At 38.6% G+C, this 21,448-nt stretch overlaps 2 protein-coding genes across 2 annotated transcripts; both read right to left on the reverse strand.

The window, feature by feature from the left end:
- Positions 1-1,564: 1,564 nt before the first annotated feature.
- LOC121321181 (olfactory receptor 10G4-like) lies at positions 1,565-2,548 on the reverse strand. Its single transcript, XM_041260079.1, has one exon. The coding sequence runs from the start codon at positions 2,546-2,548 to the stop codon at positions 1,565-1,567; it is 984 nt and encodes a 327-aa protein (XP_041116013.1).
- An 8,846-nt stretch (positions 2,549-11,394) lies between these two features.
- LOC121321182 (olfactory receptor 6N1-like) lies at positions 11,395-13,650 on the reverse strand. The gene is made up of 2 exons (XM_041260080.1): positions 12,740-13,650; positions 11,395-11,443 (listed from the first exon to the last, which is right to left on the reverse strand). The coding sequence occupies exons 1-2, from the start codon at positions 13,648-13,650 to the stop codon at positions 11,395-11,397; spliced, it is 960 nt and encodes a 319-aa protein (XP_041116014.1).
- Between the last annotated feature and the right edge of the window lie 7,798 nt (positions 13,651-21,448).

A 21,448-nucleotide genomic window follows, 5' to 3' on the forward strand; every position in this document is an offset into this window, starting at 1 on the left:
GTTTGTTCTTTCTGCCTGCCCTGAGCATTGCAGGTGGTATGGAATGTGAAATTTGTTTCACACCCAGGAGTTGTAAGCATGACTGCAATACTAACAGGGTAGTCCCTGTTAGTAGTGCAGTTGAAACTGCAGATTACTGTGTGTTTAAACAGCGCTGGGTGTGTTTACTAGTCAGGGATTGTAGATCCCACCATAGTATAGTGAGCGAGGTGAATAAGTGGGACCATTTATTAGGAGTAGCAAATGTTGTTTTCACGGCACCTTTTATTTAATAGTTTTTGAACTTTTTGTGTATTATGTTTATTTTGCTTTTAGTACACTGTGTTGTATGTACTCCATGCGTTACCATTGCTGGTAGTGTCACGTGAGCTGTTCTGTATGTATTTAAATAAAACATGTTTGCCTGCGGGGCGTATCAACTACAATCTCCGTCTTGATGGTCTGCCTGTTACTAAGAAGCGAATGCCTGGACCCACATGGCTGCCCTGTGCTTGTTTGCAAACTTTTTAAACATCCCACTGATGCATGGGTGATGCATTTGAGCCTGTAAGGCTGGATAGTGAGCTTCACTTGCCCCCAGAGGGAGACCGTTGCAAAGGTGGAGTAGCATAGTGGAGGAGGAAGGGAGGATGGAGGAAACAAAAAACATCGAACAGAAAGTGAAAGGAGCACTAGCTTCTGCCCCCTGAACCATACTGAAGGTTACAATAATAAAAATAAAAAAACAGTATTTGATTACTTGCCAAGGTGTAAAAACTAAGAAGAGAAAAGTTTGGATAATGCCTTCCCATTGAATCATTACATCATATAGTCCTATTATTTTGGCTTTTTGTTAAACCACTGTTACACTACTGGTATCTGGCCAATTTGAATAGGAAAAGCTAAACTTCAGATAGCAGCCAGTTACACCATTTGACCATTCACACTACGAGAATGACAGGCAATGTGTGAGTGAAGGAGCAGATGGGAATAGTTTTACTGATTCCAGCAAATACTTTTCAGTTTGAAGATTGTACATATGCAAATCAAGAAAAATGCAGTTTGAAAAAGATACATTATGAAAAATATTTTACTGAAAATGATCCAAGTTGCAAAATATGTTAAAAACTAGTATATACAAGAATGATAACATGCAATGTTAAAAGAGTCTTGAAATCAAAATCAGAAATGTTAAAATGACTTAAACATGAAGCTAAGAAGCATATTAAACAGGTAAAGAAGGTGTTTTCATTTGTATTATGTATAGTGTTTATGGGACATTAAAAAAAAAAATTAGGTTACAATACATGTTGAGGGAATTATATTTTCACTGTATTAAACCATTATATAATTTGAAAATGTGTACTTTATACAATTTTAAACAGTGTATTCAAAATGTGTTTTTCTTTCCATATGGCAGCACCCTACATGAACCATGCTTTTAATCTTAAAATCACCTCCATCATCTGTGATGCAGTGATGACAATAATTGTGCACCAAATAACTTTATAATAACCTTTCATATGTTTTGTGTGTGGAGCGAAAGACAAAACGTTACACAATATTTAAAGATGTTTATTAACATTCAAGCACAAATAGTTCCCATTGTGTCCTCTCTGGGAACAATTGTTTTCAGTTTAAACAATTTGAAAATAAACTGCTTGATTTCTTTAGTCCTAAAAGTATAGATTACTGGGTTTGCTAATGGAGGTAGGAGGCAGTACATGACACCCAAAGAGGCACGGGCCACATCTGGCATATAAACCCCAGCTACTGAAGCGATATATACAAATAATCTTGGAATGAAAAAAATGGAAATCACAATAAGCTGTGTGCTGCATGTGTAAAATGCCTTCTTCCTACCTTCTGATGATGCGATCTTAAGTACAGTGATGACTATTTTTAAATAAGAAAGCAGAATAATAAAAAATGGAACAATTAAGACTAAACACGCTATTATAACTGCCAAAAATATACTGAAAGTTGTGTCAGTGCAAGCAAGTCTGGCGACTATACCATTTTCACAGTACAAATGGTTTATCTTATTAGGACCACAGTAATGAAGTAGAGCAGCAGAGCTAACTGGAGAAAGTGGACTGATTGCTCCTAATATCCAGGCTACAGTGCACAGGATTTGTGCATTTTTATTGGTAATTAAAGCAGGGTACCTTAAAGGGAAACATATTGAAACATAGCGGTCTATTGCCATCACAAGCATCATGAAAGAATCCACCGAGCCAGCAAAGTGTAAAAAATACATCTGGATGAAACACACATGGAATTGTATTGCATTCAAGTCAAGCAGATAGGACTGGATAAGTTTAGGGCTTATAACTGTGCTGTATATGATATTAGACAAAGCAAGGTTACAGATAATAATATACATTGGTGTTTGTAATTTCTCTTCCTTTTTGATCACATATAAAATGAAAAGGTTGCCAAGAAGAGTCAATAGATAGATGATAAGAAATGTGACTCCTATTAACTGTGGAGCTTGTCTTACGCCAGTAAAGCCAACAAAAATAAATTCAGCAACACCTGTGTGATTTGAGTCAGACACTATCTGCATTTTCCATCCCAATTCCATTGTATTCCAATACTCTAAAAGAGAAAGGAAATAATTAGGTCAATAAGTATGATGCCTTTAAAAGTTTAAATGTTTGTTTTCTAGTAATACACATTTATACAAATAAACTAACATGAAGCAGCAGCCAGTTTATCCCGTGGCATTTGTGTATAATGCTGCAATCACATACTGACTGAAAGGCATATGGTTCATAATTAAACAACCTAGCTTTGTTTCGTAAAAGCCTGGCTGTAAATGTGTTTTTATTTTCATACTTGTCTGCTAGCACTGGTATACAATCACTTGTTAAAAAACTACAGAGTCCACAATGCATCAAACCAGATTCAACTTTCTGCCAAATGAATACTCCGAGGCTGGCATATAGGAGATGGTATAGAAAAAGAAAAGTGAAGTTCAATTTAGAGTTTCAGAACACAATTTCATTATATATATTGTAAGATAGCAGGGAGGAGGTTAAAATTCCTCCCTGCTAAATCCATGTGAAAATGCACTTGTGGGTGAATGGGCTAAGGGTTGCTAATTGTGTTAATTGTTTTTATTATTTAGTTAATTCCCTGCACCTGGTGATAATTGTAAATTGGAGCCAGGTGCAGGGTATTTAAGAGAGGCAGCCAGACTGATCAGGGCTGCTGAGTGGAGAGCCCAACTGTATGTGTGAGCAGTTGTTTGTAAGGTGAAATGTGAGTTTGAGGTTTTGCGACAGGTAAACTGCTTAGACGCCCTGTGGATTAGTTAGGGACCAGTTGGTGTTAGTCATAGAGCTAGGCGTTTATTTCTGTTTGTTTAATTTTGTCTGTGTTTATTACAGTGCGCGTCAGCACCGTGAAAACTCAAAAAAAAAAATGTAAATGAACCTTTGCAACTCACGTCGTTTGTTGCCCCTTTAAAATAGATCCAAGACTCAGAAATTGAGTTTTCACGACGCTTACACACACTTTTTAATCGACACAGACAAAATTAAACAAACAGAAATAAACACCTAGCTCTCTCCCGGAGCTCTGACTAACACCAACTGGTCCCTAACTAATCCACAGGACGGCCAAGCCGTTTACCTGTCACAAACTCAAGTTTCAATTTGCAAACGACTGCTCACACATACAGTCAGGCGATCCACTCGGCAGCCTTGATCAGTCTGGCTGCCTCTCTTAAATACCCTGTACCTGGCTTCAATTTACAATTAGCACCAGATGCAGGGGATTAACTAAACAATAAAAACAATTAGCAACCCTTAGCCCATTCACCCACAAGTGCATTTTCACATGGATTTAGCAGGGAGGAGTTTTAACCCCCTCCCTGCTATCTTATATATATATATATATATATATATATATATATATATATAGTATGTGTGTGTGTATATATATATATATATATATATATATATATATATATATATATATATATATATAGTATTAGCAAACCTATCCATAATAGTATATACAGAAAATACAAGTTGGCATTTCTGGTAAATTTAAAGGAGTTTTTTTGACAAGATATGTAATGTAAAGCACGTGGCAGAAATAGAAGCTATCTGATAAATCTTTATTTTGTACTGAAAATTATCAGAACACATGAGCCAGTTGGGTTGTTTAAGCATTCAGGATTCCCATAGCAACTGATTGTTTTGCATTGCATTGTGCCGCAGTCTCAATAGACAAGCAGAAAGGAATTGAAATCCTATACAGTTAAAAGTAACGTGACGACATCACAGACAGGCATAGCTTAGGGATGAGATATAGACTGATCTTCAGTCTTACTTGTAGAGACACAGCCGCAGTGTCTCTCTCACCCCAGGTAAGACTGCATGTAAGGTACACTCATCACCAAGTTTAAATATTTTGACTGCAGTGAAGTAATGGTATGTTGATGCTTTTGATTTTTTTTCTTCTATAACAGTGTACATTCTATTCTGAAGTAGCTATTATTATGTTGATTATGCTGCTTAACTTGTCTTGTGTGTTTTGCTGCCCAATTTTCTAATGCCATTTTGTTCTACATGATTCATGAGTATAGAAATACACTGAAAGTACTTACCTTTTTTCAGTTGAAAACATGAATGGGAATGTTATCCTGAAACAGAATAATAATTTATACAAATAACTGATGCCACATACATTATTTATATCATTAAGCATAAATGCCTGACTGAAATCATAGAAACAAGTTTGTGCAAATATAATTCAAATATATAATAAAGATAACATGTAGGTATCATAATACAACACAAGCAGACTTCACCTTTTCTTTTTTCTTTAATGTTTATCATGAGAACCTGCCTTTACATTCATTACCAACCTGTGCCAGGATGCTAATTGGTACTTTTGTAATTCAGACTCACAGCCCAGACTGTTTTATTGACACTGAAAATCTCCACAGAATATGAAGGTCATCATTGTTTACCTCTGATTTCACCCTTCGTGTACAGCCCTGTTGAGATTTGGTTCATAAACCCTCCACACAGGAATCTCTCTCCAGGTACTACGTCCCTCTTGGTCTTTCTCATTATAACTGTACTTGTTCTGTCTACACTGTCACTACCTGGAACATTTGTATTTTAATGCAATGAAACGCAGCTTTGTGATAGAGTTCATATCATTTAAACCAGAGAATAATTCCACAGGGGTGTCACAGGGGAGAGTGCCCTTTGCCCTAGCTGAGATATTAAATTACTCTCATTATTGTACATAAGAAATAATGTTGTCAGAAATAATGTTGTCAGTTTTTTTTTTTTGATAGAATGTTAAAATAATAAACATGAATAATCCAAACATACAATAATAATCTATCCTCCATCCTTGCCAGCTATTTACATGACACACTTGTGCATATTACAATTGTCCTTGCAACGAGAAAAGCAAACATACAAAATTAAAGTATACTTACTATCAATGCTTCAGGTGTTTCACACCAAGTAAAACAGCACGCAATTTTAAAAATAAGTCATTGCCCAATGGTGTCTGCTTTTTTACAATTCGCCACTTCCAGCTGGAAATCCCTCTCAATTTTGCTTGCAGCTTCTTATCCAATTTCAAAGCTATGATTCTGACACATCCTATGGAAAATGTCCACAACACGTAAGTGTTCTTCAAGTGAAGGTTCTTCTGGTTACACATCTGATGCAGTATCCACTTGTGGCTCTTCAACCAGTGGCTGCATAGCATCTTCGACTGGCTCTAGAAGTTGTGCATCAGTGAGCTCGCCTGCCATCTCCACATGGCTGTCTAACTTGACAAGGGCCTCAATTTCCTCTCCTGTCAGATTATCAGGAATGGCAACACCGGACAGCACATCAATGACACACCAAGACTTCTTAGTAAGATGAACTGCATCAAGGAGTGTTGTATTTCTGTTTGGATTTCGAAACTGATCACATGGACCCTCCCCAGTGAATGTACAGGAACCACACAAACAAGTAAGTCAAATTTGGTTTCTTTTTATTACAGGGAAACAATACAATTGTAATACAGTTTTTGTCCACAAAACGATTCAGCAGGTCCCCACTTGCAACTACCTTGTAGTATAACAATAGGCTCCTTCCTTCCTTCCTTCCCAGTACAAACACCTTCCCTAAAAAAACCTACAAATATGCACCATATAAAAACCACTAAAACTTTCCTATAAAACAATATTGGAATGCTACTTGTGATTTCAGAAGAATAATATAAGTACAATCTTTCAAATTAACACAATCCTTTTATAACGCCACAGTCCTGAACAACATTATAAAATAATTTGATGAGACAGTAGTTCAAGTATAGTCACCTGGGCCTCAAAAGGCCTCAAAATCTCAGTTGGCATGCCCTCTCAGCAAAGAGGGGAGGATCCAGTACAAGTTGACTCACACTGTCCTAGTAGAACGGCAATAGTGAACAATAAAGCTTGAGGTAACCGACCCAAAAGCCTCCAATTCCTCTTGTAGAAGTCCTGGTGTAGACTCTTATTTGGTTTTCTTCAGGCTCAATTCCTCCTCTCCAGCACTGCGACACAGAATCCTATAACGGAAAAACTAACAGCACTTAACATCCACACCCCCTCTGTGTCCCTGGTTATCTGCTAGTTACAAATCGATCTCGGCCCTCCCTACTCCTATTTGGTCTTCCGACCGGCCACTGGTACCGGGGCGTCGGTCATGGAGGGGAGTACCTTGAAACCAGTCAGATTAAAACCAGCCAGGTTGTTGGTGGATATACATCTTTCTGACAAGTATCTCTGCTTCTAGGTCAAATGCCAAACACAACATAGACCTCAGCATAACACTAAATAGTCTTTCCTTAATCAAAACGCAGAGTCAACAATATAATTCAGGAATAAGTATTTAACTTTGCTATAAGTTTCTGATTGGTCCTTCCTTCCATCGGGTAGCCATGTTTTTAATCTTTCCATATATTTTCTCGATGTCTATATTCTCTCCTATTTGTCCACCCTTTGAACTCTTTCAGTTTTTTTGGGTGCGGAACCGAGACTGGAACAGATAGGCTTGCAGCGAAGAAATTTGGCCAATAGAATATTCTCCTGACATACTGGGCTTATGGGAGACTGACACTCATTTTTCAATCATTACTTGTTTAATGTGTGGCTGGTCTCAACACAGAATTACTGGATATGGTAACGACAGCCGTGGATATAGGAGATAGCCACAGTTCCCTGTTTTTAATTTTTCATGATTATCTATGCTTTTAACTGTATACAACTGCCTATAAACACTTAGTATTTCATTATATGATATGTTTACTTATATAAGATGATAATTACAAGTGAATTGCATTCAAAAATTTAATTTTTAAATGAAAATGTAAATCTTGTCAATTTCAATGAAATGGTCACCCAAAGGAAGGAAATTTCAGCCTGAAGCCCAAGTCAGTTAAAAGTTTGAAATGTGTATAACATGGTGTTAGAACACTGGCCTAAGTATAAAAGTGTCTTTGTCAGATATTCTCTGAGTTAACTAGCATGTTTCCTAATTAACTTTTTGTCACCAATTATTGTTAACAGGTGAGGGTCCATGATTACTATAAATATAGGTAGCATAGGCACAAGTTTGTCATTCCTGAATGTAAGGGAGCAGAAAATGGCAAAATACGCTCAATTAAGCAAAGAAAAAATACAGTCTGTAATTACTTTAAGAAAAGAAGGTCAATCTTTAAGACAAATTGCAAGAACTTTGCAAGTGTCTGTAACTCCTGTGGCCAAGACCATCAAACGATTTGAAGAAACTGGCAGTCATGAGGACCGAACAAGGTCAGGCAGGCCAAGGGTGACCTTAGAATCCAGGAACAAGTTCATTCAAGTCACAAGTCTACGAAACCGGCGATAAACTGCCCCTGAAATACAAGCTCAGCTAAATGCTGCTAGAAGCACAGACGTTTCACCATCAACTGTTCAGAGGAGATTGCGTGAAGCTGGCCTAACTGGAAGGATTCCTGCAAAGAAACCATTGTTAAGAGTGTAGAATAAGAAGAAGAGACTTGCCTGGGCCAAAAAACAAAGAAACTGGACATTTGAGGAGTGGAAGCCGGTCTTATGGACTGATGAGTCAAAATTTGAAATATCTGGGTCCAACCGCCAAGTATTTGTAAGACGCAGAGAGGGTGAGCGCATGAGTTCTGCATGTGTGGTTCCCACTGTCAAGCATGGAGGAGGCAGTGTCATGGTCTGGGGTTGCTTTGCTGGTGACAGCATTGCTATCATAGCATACTTCAGAGGCATGCCATTTCATCAGGATTACGGCTAGTTGGGCAGTCCTTCATTCTTCAGCAAGACAATGAGCCGAAACACACCTCAAAGTTGTGCAAGAGCTATCTGGCGAAGAAGGAAAGTGAAGGACAGCTCAATCTAATGACCTGGCCTGCCCAGTCTCCAGACCTCAATCTCATAGAACTGAATGCTAACCACAAGAGCCCTATATCTGTGGGAATTGATGCAGAAGAGCTGGGAAGACATGTCGGGTGATTTCCTGCTGAAACTTGTTAACCGAATGCTTTGTGTTTGTGAGGCTGTTATTAAGGCAAAGGGTGGCTATTTTGAGGAATCCAAGATTTAGAGACAATTTTCAATTTTCTTGAACGTTGCTTTGATACTCCTTATGTTTTGTATGTTGTAACTTGTGTTTTCATTTTCAAGTATTTACAGAAATGTATATGACGTAAAACATTGGCAATTATGAAAAAACCTAGTTTCCGACAAGTGTACTCAAACTTTTGACTGGTACTGTACTCCCACCAAAAGAGCAATCCTAATTAAAGTCTGCCAGCATCCTGAGTCCACTATTGCATGGGTACTCACTTCACTGACCCTTATATCAATAATGCAAGGTGTCTCCCAACCATTTCCCCAAGACTTACCTGCCTCTGGTGTCCGAAATCGAGAGTCCATGCCACACTCCATGGCTACGATTGCAGATCAGGATGAAGGGCGCCAACGGAGCCTGAATGTCTGGCTACACAACCAGCAGTTGGGTGGGGATCCCGGTTCTTACCCAGCTGGAGGCAAACATCGGTCTCAGTCTCCATTTTTGTGGAGTGAGGTCGCCCATTAGGATTCCAGGGAGTGCAGGTCCAGGGTCCCTTCTGGGTGGGGTCTTCGGAACTGGAGGAGGGACCCTGGGTCGGAAGAAGAGAGATGGAATCAAATGCAGGGAGTCTTCAAATTCCTCAGCCAGGAGGATGGCTTGTTCCAGGGTGTTGGGGCTATGGCGGCTGACCCAGGGTTGCGTCTTTGCTCCCACCATGTGGTTGAACTGCTCAATGGCTACCAGTTCAACCACCTCATTAACAGTTTGTTGGGTGGGGCAGAGTCACCGAGTCAGCTGGTCCTGGTCCTGGTTCTGTTGCCCCACCACACAGGGCTTCACTCCATGGAGGCACTGGTACTCCCAGAACAGGTGATATTCAGTACAACACCAACTCTTAAATTTAAATTGCAGTGTGTTTGTTTAAGGTACGGAGCTGTTCATGTGTAGTGTGTAGTGTGTAACTGTGGAACTGTGTGTTTCTTTCTGTATTTATTGGGAAAAGTTCAGTGAAGGCTCTGCCCAGCCTGAACAGTTTTGTTTTTTGTTTAAACATTTTGTTTTGGAACTTGAACCGGTTATTTTGTTCCTGTTTATTGTGTGGGTGTTCAGAGGAGAGAACAGAGTGAGAGCAGCTTAAAATGAAATTAAATACAGGGTCAGTGAAAGAGATTGCCCCGCCTGAGCTGGTTGATTTTTCGGGATTTGTTTTTGTTTAATATTTATTTTGCTCAGTGAGCCTGTGTGTTTCTTTTGTTAAAATATTTTATTTATTTTTGTATTTAAAAATAAAATCGGCGCACACCGTGTATTTTTGCCCTGCAGTACCTTGTCTGTTATTCTTCCTGCTTCTGGCTTGACGTCACCTCTCAGGCATCCCTGTCACAATTGCATATTCCCTACAGTTCATATCTCTTGTGTGTTTAACTCTTTTATTCGTAGGAGGTTGTCCCAGTGTTCCCTTTAATAGCACACATTGCCACAGCATGATTTTAATTTGCCTGTTTGTTCTTTCCACCTGTTCTGAGGATTGCAGGTGGTATGGAATGTGAAATTTGTTTCACACCCAGGAGTTGTAAGCATGACTGTACTACTAACAGGGTAGTCCATATTGAGTAACAATGTATTCATGGAATTCCTAATGATGCAAATGTTGAACATCCCCCAGAGGCGTTCCCCTTTTCTTTGTATTTGGCATACAGTGTTTGTGATCTTTTGCCCCAGTTTCAGGATTCCTACAGCTTTTATATTCTTTATTTTCCAGACTTCATCCATAGTCATCATTTTCGTAAAATTGCAAAACAGCTTATTTTGCTTCAGTACTCAACTTCATTCCTTTAGATGCTTGCTCTGGTTGCCAGGTATTTCTGCAGAAGGTCCCGATTATACACCACAGGGCTTCTGCAAAGCCAGAGCCAACGGGCAAAGAGACCTAAAGTCCTTGCTCTAATCCTTTGATCGCCGTCATAGTGACCAGGGATCAGAACATAAAGAAGCTGAAATTTGTCAGTGGCTGTGTGTGTGAACCTGGGTTGGATACCGAAGAGTAAGCAAGTCGAAACTGCAGATGGCTGTGTGTTTAAACAGGGTTGGGTGTGTTTACTGGTCAGGGATTGTAGATTCCATCAAAGTATAGTGAGCGAGGTGAATAAGCAGGACCTCCATTTATTAAAAGTAGCAAACGTTGTTTTCACGACACCTTTTATTTAATAGTTTTCTGTACTTTTTGTGTTTTATGTTTATTTTGCTTTTAGTACACTGTGTTGTTGTATGTACTCCGTGCGCTACCATTGCTGGTAGTGTCACATGAGCTGTTCTGTCTGTAAGTAAATAAAACATGTTCGCCTGCAGGGCATATTAACTACAGGCTCTGTCCTGATCGTCTGCCTGTCACTCAGAAGAGAATGCATGTACCCACACTGCTGCCCTGTGTTTTTTAGCAAACTTTTTAAACATCCCACTGTTGCAAAATACAGCACATACTTTCTCTTGATACCATATCGCTTGCTGAGATAAAAGGCAATTCACATAATTTGGCCAAAGAGCCACAATGTATTACATAGACAGAGGCTGACACTGGTAATAAAAGTATACCAAGAACAGCAGTCCTAGCTTCACAAAGGTACACTGGTTCTTAAAAATCTCTCTATGTTAAGCGAAGAACATAAAGAAAATTAACATAAAGACTATGGAATGGTTAAAATTTACCAAACAAGGGCTGATCTAGCCTGCCAGTACCCTCGTTGCCTTACACAAGCATGGGAAAGGTCAGGAGTGAGGGAGGGCCATATCTTCCTTTCTGGTACATATAAAACCCCAGCTATAGTGTGGTACTGTATGTGTATAGGGATAGAAAGGAGATCATACCTCTTCCCCAGAGGGGAGAACAGAGTAAAAAAAGGAACAACAGCAAGAATCATACTATTAGTAATTCATGGTAATCATTTGGCCTGGGGTCCCCTCTGGCTGGTGGAGGACGAGACTGATGCAGTTGAGCCTGTAAGGCTGGAAAGTGAGCTTCGCATGCCTCCAGAGGGAGACCATTGCAGAGGTGGAGCAGCATAGTGGAAGAGGAAGGGAGGAAGGATGGAGGAAACAAAAAACATAGAGCAATATAAGGGGATGACTTGAGGTGTTTAGATACGGATAGCGGCATATAATATTGGTGTGACAGAACAGGTGAGGAGCGGTAGCTACTGCGCCCTGAACCACACTGAAGATAACAATGAAAAAAAAATGGGTTTGATTACGAGCCAAGATGTAAAAATTAAGTAGAGAAAAGTTTTGGATAATGCCTTCCCATTAAATCTTTACATCATATAGTTCTATTAATAGTGCCCTATTTTGGCTTTTTGTTAAACCACTGTTACACTACTGGCATCTGGCCAATTTCAATAGGAAAAGCTAAACTTCAGATATGAGCCAGTTAAACCATTTGACCATTCACACTACGAGAATGACAGGCAATGTGTGAGTGAAGGAGCAGATGGGAATAGTTTTACTGATTCTAGCAAATACTTTTCAGTTTGAAGATTGTACATATGCAAATCAAGAAAAATGCAGTTTGAAAAAGATAAATTATGAAAAATATTTTATTGAGGCTAGTCAAATTGCAAAATATGTTAAAAACTAATATATACAAGAGTGATAACATGCTATGTTAAAAGAGTCTTGAAATCAAAATCAGAAATGTTAAAATTACTTAAACAGGAAGCTAAGAAGCATATTAAGGAGTAAAGAAGGTGTTTTCATTTGTATTATGTATAGTGTATATGGGACATTTAAAATACAAAATGTAGCTTACAATACTTGCTGGGGGAACAAAATTTTAACTGTACAAAACCGGTATATAATATGAAAATGTGTATTTCATACAATTTTAAACAGTGTATTCAAAATGTGTTTGTCTTTCTATATGGCAGCACCCTTCATGAGGCATGCTTTTAGTCTTAAAATCACATCCATCAGCCGTGACACAGTGATTTTTCCACAATAATTGTGCATCAAATGACTTTATAATAACCTGTTATATGTTTTGTGTGTGGTGCGAAAGACAAAACGTTACACAATATTTAAAGATGTTTATTAATATTCAAGCACAAATAGCTCCCATTGTGTCCTCTTTGGGAACAACTGTTTTCAGTTTAAACAATTTGAAAATAAACTGCTTGATTTCTTTAGTCCTAAAACTATAGATCACTGGGTTTGCTAATGGAGGTAGGAGGCAGTATATGACACCCAAAGAGACACGGGCCACATCTGGCATATAAAACCCAATTACTAAAGCAATATATACAAATAATCTTGGAATAAAAAAAATAGAAATCACAATAAGCTGTGTGCTGCATGTATAAAATGCCTTCTTCCTACTTTCTGATGATGCGATCTTAAGTACAGTGATGATTATATTTAAATAAGAAAGCAAAATAATCAAAAATGGAACAATTAAGACTAAACACGCTATTATAACTGACAAAAATCTATTGAAAGTTGTGTCAGTGCAAGCAAGTCTGGCGACATTACCATGTTCACAGTACAAATGGTTTATCTTATTAGGACCACAATAAGGAAGTATAGCAGAAAAGCTAACTGCAGGCAGTGGACTGATTGCTGCTAATATCCAGGCTACAGTGCACAGGATTTGTGCATTTTTATTGGTAATTAAAGCAGGGTACCTTAAAGGGAAACATATTGAAACATAGCGGTCTATTGCCATCACAAGCATCATGAAAGAATCCACCGAGCCAGCAAAGTGTAAAAAATACATCTGGATGAAACACACATGGAATTGTATTGCATTCAAGTCAAGCAGATAGGACTGAATTAGTTTAGGGCTTATAACTGTGCTGTATATGAGATCAGACAAAGCAAGGTTACAGATAATAATATACATTGGCGTTTGTAATTTCTCTTCCTTTTTGATCACATATAAAATGAAAAGGTTGCCAAGAAGAGTTAATAGATAGATGATAAGAAACGTGACTCCTATTAACTGTGGAGCTTGTCTTACGCCAGGAAAGCCAAGAAAAATAAATTCAGCAACACTTGTGTGATTTGAGTCAGATACTATCTGCATTTTCCATCCCAATTCCATTGTATTCCAATACTCTAAAAGAGAAAGGAAATAATTAGGTCAATAAATATGATGCCTTTAAAAGTTTAAATTTCTGTTTTCTGGAAATACACATTAATATAAATAAACTAACATAAAGCAGCAGCCAGTTTATCCCATGGCATTTGTGTACTATGCTGCAATGACATACTGACTGAAGGGCATTACTGTTCATAATAAAACAACCTAGCTTTGTTTCATAAAAGCCTGGCTGTAAATGTGTTTTTATTTTCATACTTGTCTGCCAATGCTGGTATAAAATCACTTGTTAAGAAACTACAGAGTCCACAATACATCAAAACCAGACTCAACTTTCTGCCGAATGCATACTCCGAGGCTGGCATGTGGTGTGGAAATTGTCTTCCTTGTTTATGTTTAACATGATGCAGTATCAACATTTTAAAATATTTTTGTCCTGTCTATTTAGAACAGGAGACCGTATAGAAAAATGAAAGTGAAGTTCAAAGTTCAAAAAGCGATTTTTCGCTAAACTCATATATATATATATATATATATATATATATATATATATATATATATATATATATATATACATAAACGTTTGGATGGTACCATCATACATAAAATGTACAAGTTAGTATTTCTGGTAAATTAAAAGGAGTTTTATTGACAAAATAATATAATGTAATACATGTGACAGAAATAAAAGCTACCCGATGAATCTTTATTTTGTACCGAAAATTATCAGAACACATGAGCCAGAGGGGTTGTTTAAGACCTGTGGATTATGAGCAGTCAGGATTCTCATAGCAACTAATTGTTTTTCAGTGCATTGTGCCGCAGTCTCAATAGACAAGCAGAAAGGAATTGAAATCCTATACAGTTAAAAGTAACATGATGACATCACAGACAGGCATAGCTTATGGATGAGATATAGACTGATCTTCAGTCTTACTTGTAGAGATACAGCCGCAGTGTCTCTCTCACCCCAGGTAAGACTGCATGTAAGGCACACACATGACCAAGTTTAAATATTTTGACTGCAGTGAAGTAATGGTATGTTGATGTTTGTGTTTTATTTTTCTTCTATAACAGTGTACATTCTATTCTGAAGTAGATATTATTATGCTGCTTAACTTGTCTTGTGTGTTTTGTTGCCCAATGTTCTAATACCATTTTGTTCTACATGATTCATGAGTATAGAAATACACTGAAAGTACTTACCTTTTTCAGCTTAAAACTTGAATGGGAATGTTATCCTGAAACAGAATAATAATTTATACAAATAACTGATGCCACATAAATTTTTATATCATTAAGCAAAAATGCCTGACTGAAATCATAGAAACAAGTTTGTGCAAATATGATTCAAATATATAATAAAGATATCATGCAGGTATCATAATACAACACAAGCACACTTCACCTTTTCTTTTTTCTTTAGTGTTTATCATGAGAACCTGCCTTTACATTCATTACCAACCTGTGCAAGGATGCTAATTGGTATTTCTGTAATTCAGACTCACAGCCCAGACTGTTTTATTCACTCTGAAAATCTCCACAGAATATGAAGGTCATCATTGTTTACCTCTGATTTCACCCTCTGTGTACAGCCCTGTTGAGATTTGGTTCCTAACCCCTCCACACAGGAATCTCTCTCCAGGTACTACGTCCCTCTTGGTCTTTCTCATTATAACTGTACTTGTTCTGTCTACACTGTCACTACCTGGAACATTTGTATTTTAATGCAATGAAATGCAGCTTTGTGATACAGTTCATATCATTTATACCAGAGAATAATTCCACTGGGGTGTCACGGGGGAGAGTGCCCTCCATGCCAGATTTCTGCCCCAGCTGAGATATTAAATTACTCTCATTATTGTACATAAGAAATAAGCCTTGCTTGAGGGATAACGCAAACACAACCCATTGCAGGAAACCCACTTTTTTGGTTAGGTTTTCAAAAGGCTTTTTTTGCACTGTGTGACTAGTGTGAAGAGGTTCCCTGCAAGACGCTGCCATTGCTGCCGTCCTTATAGATGGCTGATGGAATTGTGTGGAATGATCCAAAGTATTTTCTCAAATATAGCAAGGTTTAAGCCTGTTTTATTCCAAAATTGTTTCCACAATTCTTCCATCGTTATAGCTCCCATGGTTCTATCATTTTGTTTTTAACAATACAAATTGTGATTCACACCAGTATTATATATTGTGGCCTTGTAAGTGTATGGACTCCCTAAAACTCATTACATTCTTGAATTATCATATCATTTAGCATACACTGAGCACAAGCAACTTTCCATGGATACACACTTGCCAACCAAAAATACAAAATGGTTACACTGTCTGCCTAATAACACCTTAAGTTAAATGTAATATTAGCAACTTCTTGGTGACCAGCAAAAAGTTTCATTATCTGAAAGTTGTAATAAGTGAAAAGCCCTCGTTTTCAAGTGCATGTTTACATGCACTACTATGGACCACTGATATCTTGAAGTTATAGAAGCACGGCATTGAAATACATCTGTATATTCAGTTTTTTTTTTTTTGATAGAATGTGAAAATAATAAACATGAATAATCCAAACATACAATAATAATCTATTCTCCATCCTTGCCAGCTATTTGCATGACACACATGTGCATATTACAATTGTCCTTGCAATGAGAAAAGCAAACATACAAAATTAAGGTATACTTACAATCAGTACAACAGATGTGTCACACCAAGTAAAACAGCACACAATTTTAAAAATAAGTCGTTGTCCAATGGTGTCCGCTTTTTTACAATTCGCCACTTCCAGCTGTAAATTCCTCTCAATTTTGCTTGCAGTGTCTTATCCAATTTCAAAGCTATGATTCTGACACATCCTATGGAAAATGTCCACAACACGTAAGTGTTCTTCAAGTGAAGGTTCTTCTGGTTACACATCTGATGCAGTATCCACTTGTGGCTCTTCAACCAGTGGCTGCATAGCATCTTCGACTGGCTCTAGAAGTTGTGCATCAGTGAGCTCGCCTGCCATCTCCACATGGCTGTCTAACTTGACAAGGGCCTCAATTTCCTCTCCTGTCAGATTATCAGGAATGGCAACACCGGACAGCACATCAATGACACACCAAGACATCTTAGTAAGATGAACTGCATCAAGGAGTGTTGTATTTCTGTTTGGATGTCAAAACTGATCACATGGACCCTCCCCAGTAAATGTACAGGAATCACACAAACAAGTAAGTAAAATTTGGTTTATTTCTATTACAGGGAAACAATACAATTGTAATACAGCTTTTGTCCACAATACGATTCAGAAACCCCCCCACCCCACTTACAATTACATTGTAATATAACAATAGGCTTCTTCCTCCCTTCCCAGTACAAACACCTTCCCTAAAAACACCTGCAAATATGCACCATATAAAAACCACTAAAACTTTATTATAAAACATTATCGGAATGCTACTTGTGATTTCAGAACACTAATATAAGTACAATCTTTCAAATTAACACAATCCTTTTATAACGCCACAGTCCTGAACAACATTATAAAATAATTTGATGAAACAATAGTTCAAGTATAGTCACCTGGGCCTAAAAAGGCCTCAAAATCTCAGTTGGCATGCCCTCTCAGCAAAGAGGGGAGGATCCAGTACAAGTTGACACACACTGCCCTAGTAGAACAGCAATAGTGAACAAGAAAGCTGGAGGTGACTAGCCCAAAAACCTCCAAATCCACTTGTAGAAGTCTTGGTGTAGTCTCTTATTTGATTTTCTTCAGGCTCAATTCCTCCTCTCCAGCACTGCGACACAGAATCCTATAACAGAAAAACTAACAGCACTTAACATCCACACTCCCTCTGTGTCCCTGGTTATCCGTTAGTTACAAATTGATCTCGGCCCTCCCTACTTCTATTTGGTCTTCCAACCGGCCACTGGTACCAGGGTGTCGGTCATGGAAGGGAGGGCCTTGAAACCAGTCAGATTAAAACCAACCAGGTTGTCGATGGATATACATCTTTCTGACAAGTATCTCTGCTTCTAGGTCAAATGCCAAACACAACACAGACCTCAGCATAACACTAAATAGTCTTTCCTTAATCTAAACACTGATTCAACAATATAATTCAGGAATAAGTACTTAACTTTGCTAAAAGTTTCTGACTGGTCCTTCCTTCCATCGGGAAGCCATGTCTTTATCTTTCCATATTTTTTCTCAATGTCTATATTCTCTCCTATTTGTCCACCCTTTGAACTCTCTCAGTTTTTTTGGGTGCGCAACCAAGACTGGAACAGATCGGCTTGCAGCAGAAAAATTTGGCCAATAGAATATTCTGCTGACACACTGGCCTTATGGGAGACTGGCACTCCTTTTTCAGTCATTACTTGTTTAAAGTGTGGCTGGTCTCAACCCAGAATTACTGGATATGGTAACTTTACCGCGACAGCCATGGATACAAGAGATAGCCACTCCCTCCAAAAGAGCAATCCTAATTAAAGTCTGACAGCATCCTGAGTCCACTATTGCATGGGTACTCACTTCACTGACCCTTATATGAATAACGCAAGGTCTCTCCCAACCATTTCCCCAAGACTTACCTGCTTCGGGAATCCATGTCACACTCCATGTCTGCGATTGAAGATTGGGAGGAAGGGCGCCAACGGAGCCTGAAAATCTGGCTACACAGCCAGCAGGGGGGTGGGGATCCCTGTTCTTATCCAGCTGGAGGCAAACCGCAGTCTCAGTCTCCAGTTTTGTGGAGTGAGGTCGCCCATTGGGATTCGATTGAGTACAGGTCCGGGGTACCTTCTGGGTGGGGTCTTCGGAACTGGAGGAGGGACCCTGGGTTATAAGAAGAGAGGGTTAGATGGAATCAAATGCAGGGAGTCTTCAAATTTCTCAGCCAGGTGGATGGCTTGTTCCAGCGTGGTGGGGCTATGGCGGCTGACCCAGGGTTGCGTCTTTGCTCCCACCATGTGGTTGAACTGCACAATGGCCACCATTTCAACCACCTCATTAACAGTTGGTTGAGTGGGGCAGAGCCACTGAGTCAGCTGGTCCTGGTCCTGGTTCTGTTGCCCCACCACACAGGGCTTGACTCCATGGGGGCGCTGGTACTCCCAGAACAGGTGATATTCAGTACAACACCAACTCTTAAATTTAAATTGCAGTGTGTTTGTTTAAGTACGGAGCTGTGCTTTCCTGACTATTCCTAAATATATGTACTAATTACCCTGCCAAAGAAAGAATAGCCTAGCTACAAAAATTAGCGAGATAAAATACTGTCATACCTATTCCAGCCAGAAGCAGTCAAATTGACTGATACATGTAAAACCTATTATAACAATTAAATATTGCGGTATTATTTGTATTTATCATGTATTGAAGTTTGATTATATAAGGCTGCATTCCTCAGGTGAGCGGTTTGTTGGCATTCCTATTGTTTCAATGAGCCTCCTGATAGCCCATCAATCAGCCTTGGCAGCTCACGGCGCAGGCTGTCTGTCTGCACTCTGGTCACTAAACAAGTCGCTCATTCAAATTCATTGTTACCAACCAGGAAGGCGGGACATTGCCCAGTAGCATTGGGAAATGTATTTATTATTATTTTTGTTGCAGGTTTAATTTTTTAATAGGAAAAGGGTAAAGTCAACGTGAATTGATGAACCATTTCCACAGTGTTTCCGGTGTTTATCAGCTATGCACCTATTTCATTTTTTTTTTGTTTTGTTTTGTTTTGTTTTTTGTGTGTATCAGGTTTTTATCGGTTAAAACCAAAAATCAGAAGCCCTAATTATAATAGTTATGTTATATTCAGCAGGACTGGAATGAGTATTTCTTTATGGGTTTGCATAAATTAAGTCAATTAGATTGTGTATAGCATTATTAACATTCTTTGTTAACTCCTCCACTGCTAGTTTAGGTTTAATACAAGTACCTACAATAGCATGCTGTGGCAGGGCAGGGCCCTGCTTGTAAATAATATTGGTTTGTGCTATTTTGGTGGTGGTTGGCAGAGATGGGGTTAATTTCCTATCCCTGCCAAAATACATGTGAGAATGTGGCTGGAGCTGACTGAATAATTCATACTTAGGCTCCAGCCACATGGTATAAAAGGGGAGAAAATCCTTTATTTGGAGTGAGTTGGTGTAGTGTAGTACTGTGTAACTGTGTAACTGTGTGTTTCTCTCTGTATTTGTCAGTGAAGGCTCTGCCCAGCCTGAACAGTTTTGTTTTTTGTTTAAACATTTTGTTTTGGCCCTTGAGCCGGTTATTTTGTTCTTGTTTATTGTGTGGGTGTTCAGAGGAGACAACAGAGCAAGACCAGCTTAAAATGAAACTAAATACAGGGTCAGTGAAAGCGATTGCCCGGCCTGACCTGGTTGATTTTTCGAGATTTGTTTCTGTTTAATTTTAATTTCACTCGGTAAGCCTGTGTTTCTTTTGTTAAAATATTTTATTTATTTTTGTATTTTTGCCCTGCAGTACCTTGTCTGTTATTCTTCCTGCTCCTGGCCTGACATCACGTCTCAGCCATCCCTGTCACACATGCATATTCCTTACAGTTCATATCTGTTGTGTGTTTAACTGTTTTATTCTTAGGAGGCTGTCCCAATGTTCCCTTTAATGGCATACATTGCCACAGCATGATTTAAATTTGCCTGTTTGTTCATTCCACCTGTCCTGAGCATTGGAGGTGGTATGGAAAGTGAAATGTGTTTCACACCCAGGAGTTGTAAGCATGACTGCACTACTAACAGGGTAGTCCCTGTTAGTAGTGCAGTTGAAACTGCAGATTACTCTGTGTTGAAACAGGGCTGGGTGTGTTTACTAGTCAGGGATTGTAGATCCCACCAAAGTACAACGAGCAAGGTGAATAAGCGGGACCATTTATTATGAGTAGCAAACGTCGTTTTCACGGCACCTTTTATTTAATAGTTTTTGTACTTTTTATGTATTATGTTTATTTTGCTTTTAGTACACTGTGTTGTATGTACTCCATGCGTTACCATTGCTGGTAGTGTCACGTGAGCTGTTCTGTATGTATGTAAATAAAACATGTTTGCCTGCGGGGCGTATCAACTACAATCTCCGTCTTGATGGTCTGTCTGTCAGTCAGAAGCGAATGCCTGGACCCACATGGCTGCCCTGTGCTTGTTTGCAAACTTTTTAAACATCCCACTGATGCATGGGTGATGCATTTGAGCCTGTAAGGCTGGATAGTGAGCTTCACTTGCCCCCAGAGGGAGACCGTTTCAGAGGTGGAGTAGCATAGTGGAGGAGGAAGGGAGGATGGAGGAAACAAAAAACATAGAACAAAAAGTGAGAGGAGCACTAGCTTCTGCCCCTGAACCATACTGAAGGTTACAATAAAAATAAAAAACAGTATTTGATTACTTGCCAAGATGTAAAAACTAAGAAGAGAAAAGTTTGGATAATGCCTTCCCATTGAATCATTACATCATATAGTCCTATTATTTTGGCTTTTTGTTAAACCACTGTTACACTACTGGTATCTGGCCAATTTGAATAGGAAAAGCTAAACTTCAGATAGCAGCCAGTTACACCATTTGACCATTCACACTACGAGAATGACAGGCAATGTGTGAGTGAAGGAGCAGATGGGAATAGTTTTATTGATTCCAGCAAATACTTTTCAGCTTGAAGATTGTACATATGCAAATCAAGAAAAATGCAGTTTGAAAAAGATAAATCATGAAAGATATTTTATTGAAAACAATCCAAGTTGCAAAATATGTTAAAAACTAGTATATACAAGAATGATAACATGCTATGTTAAAAGAG

Source organism: Polyodon spathula, chromosome 9, assembly GCF_017654505.1.
Source record: "Polyodon spathula isolate WHYD16114869_AA chromosome 9, ASM1765450v1, whole genome shotgun sequence".
Classification (NCBI taxonomy): domain Eukaryota; kingdom Metazoa; phylum Chordata; class Actinopteri; order Acipenseriformes; family Polyodontidae; genus Polyodon; species Polyodon spathula.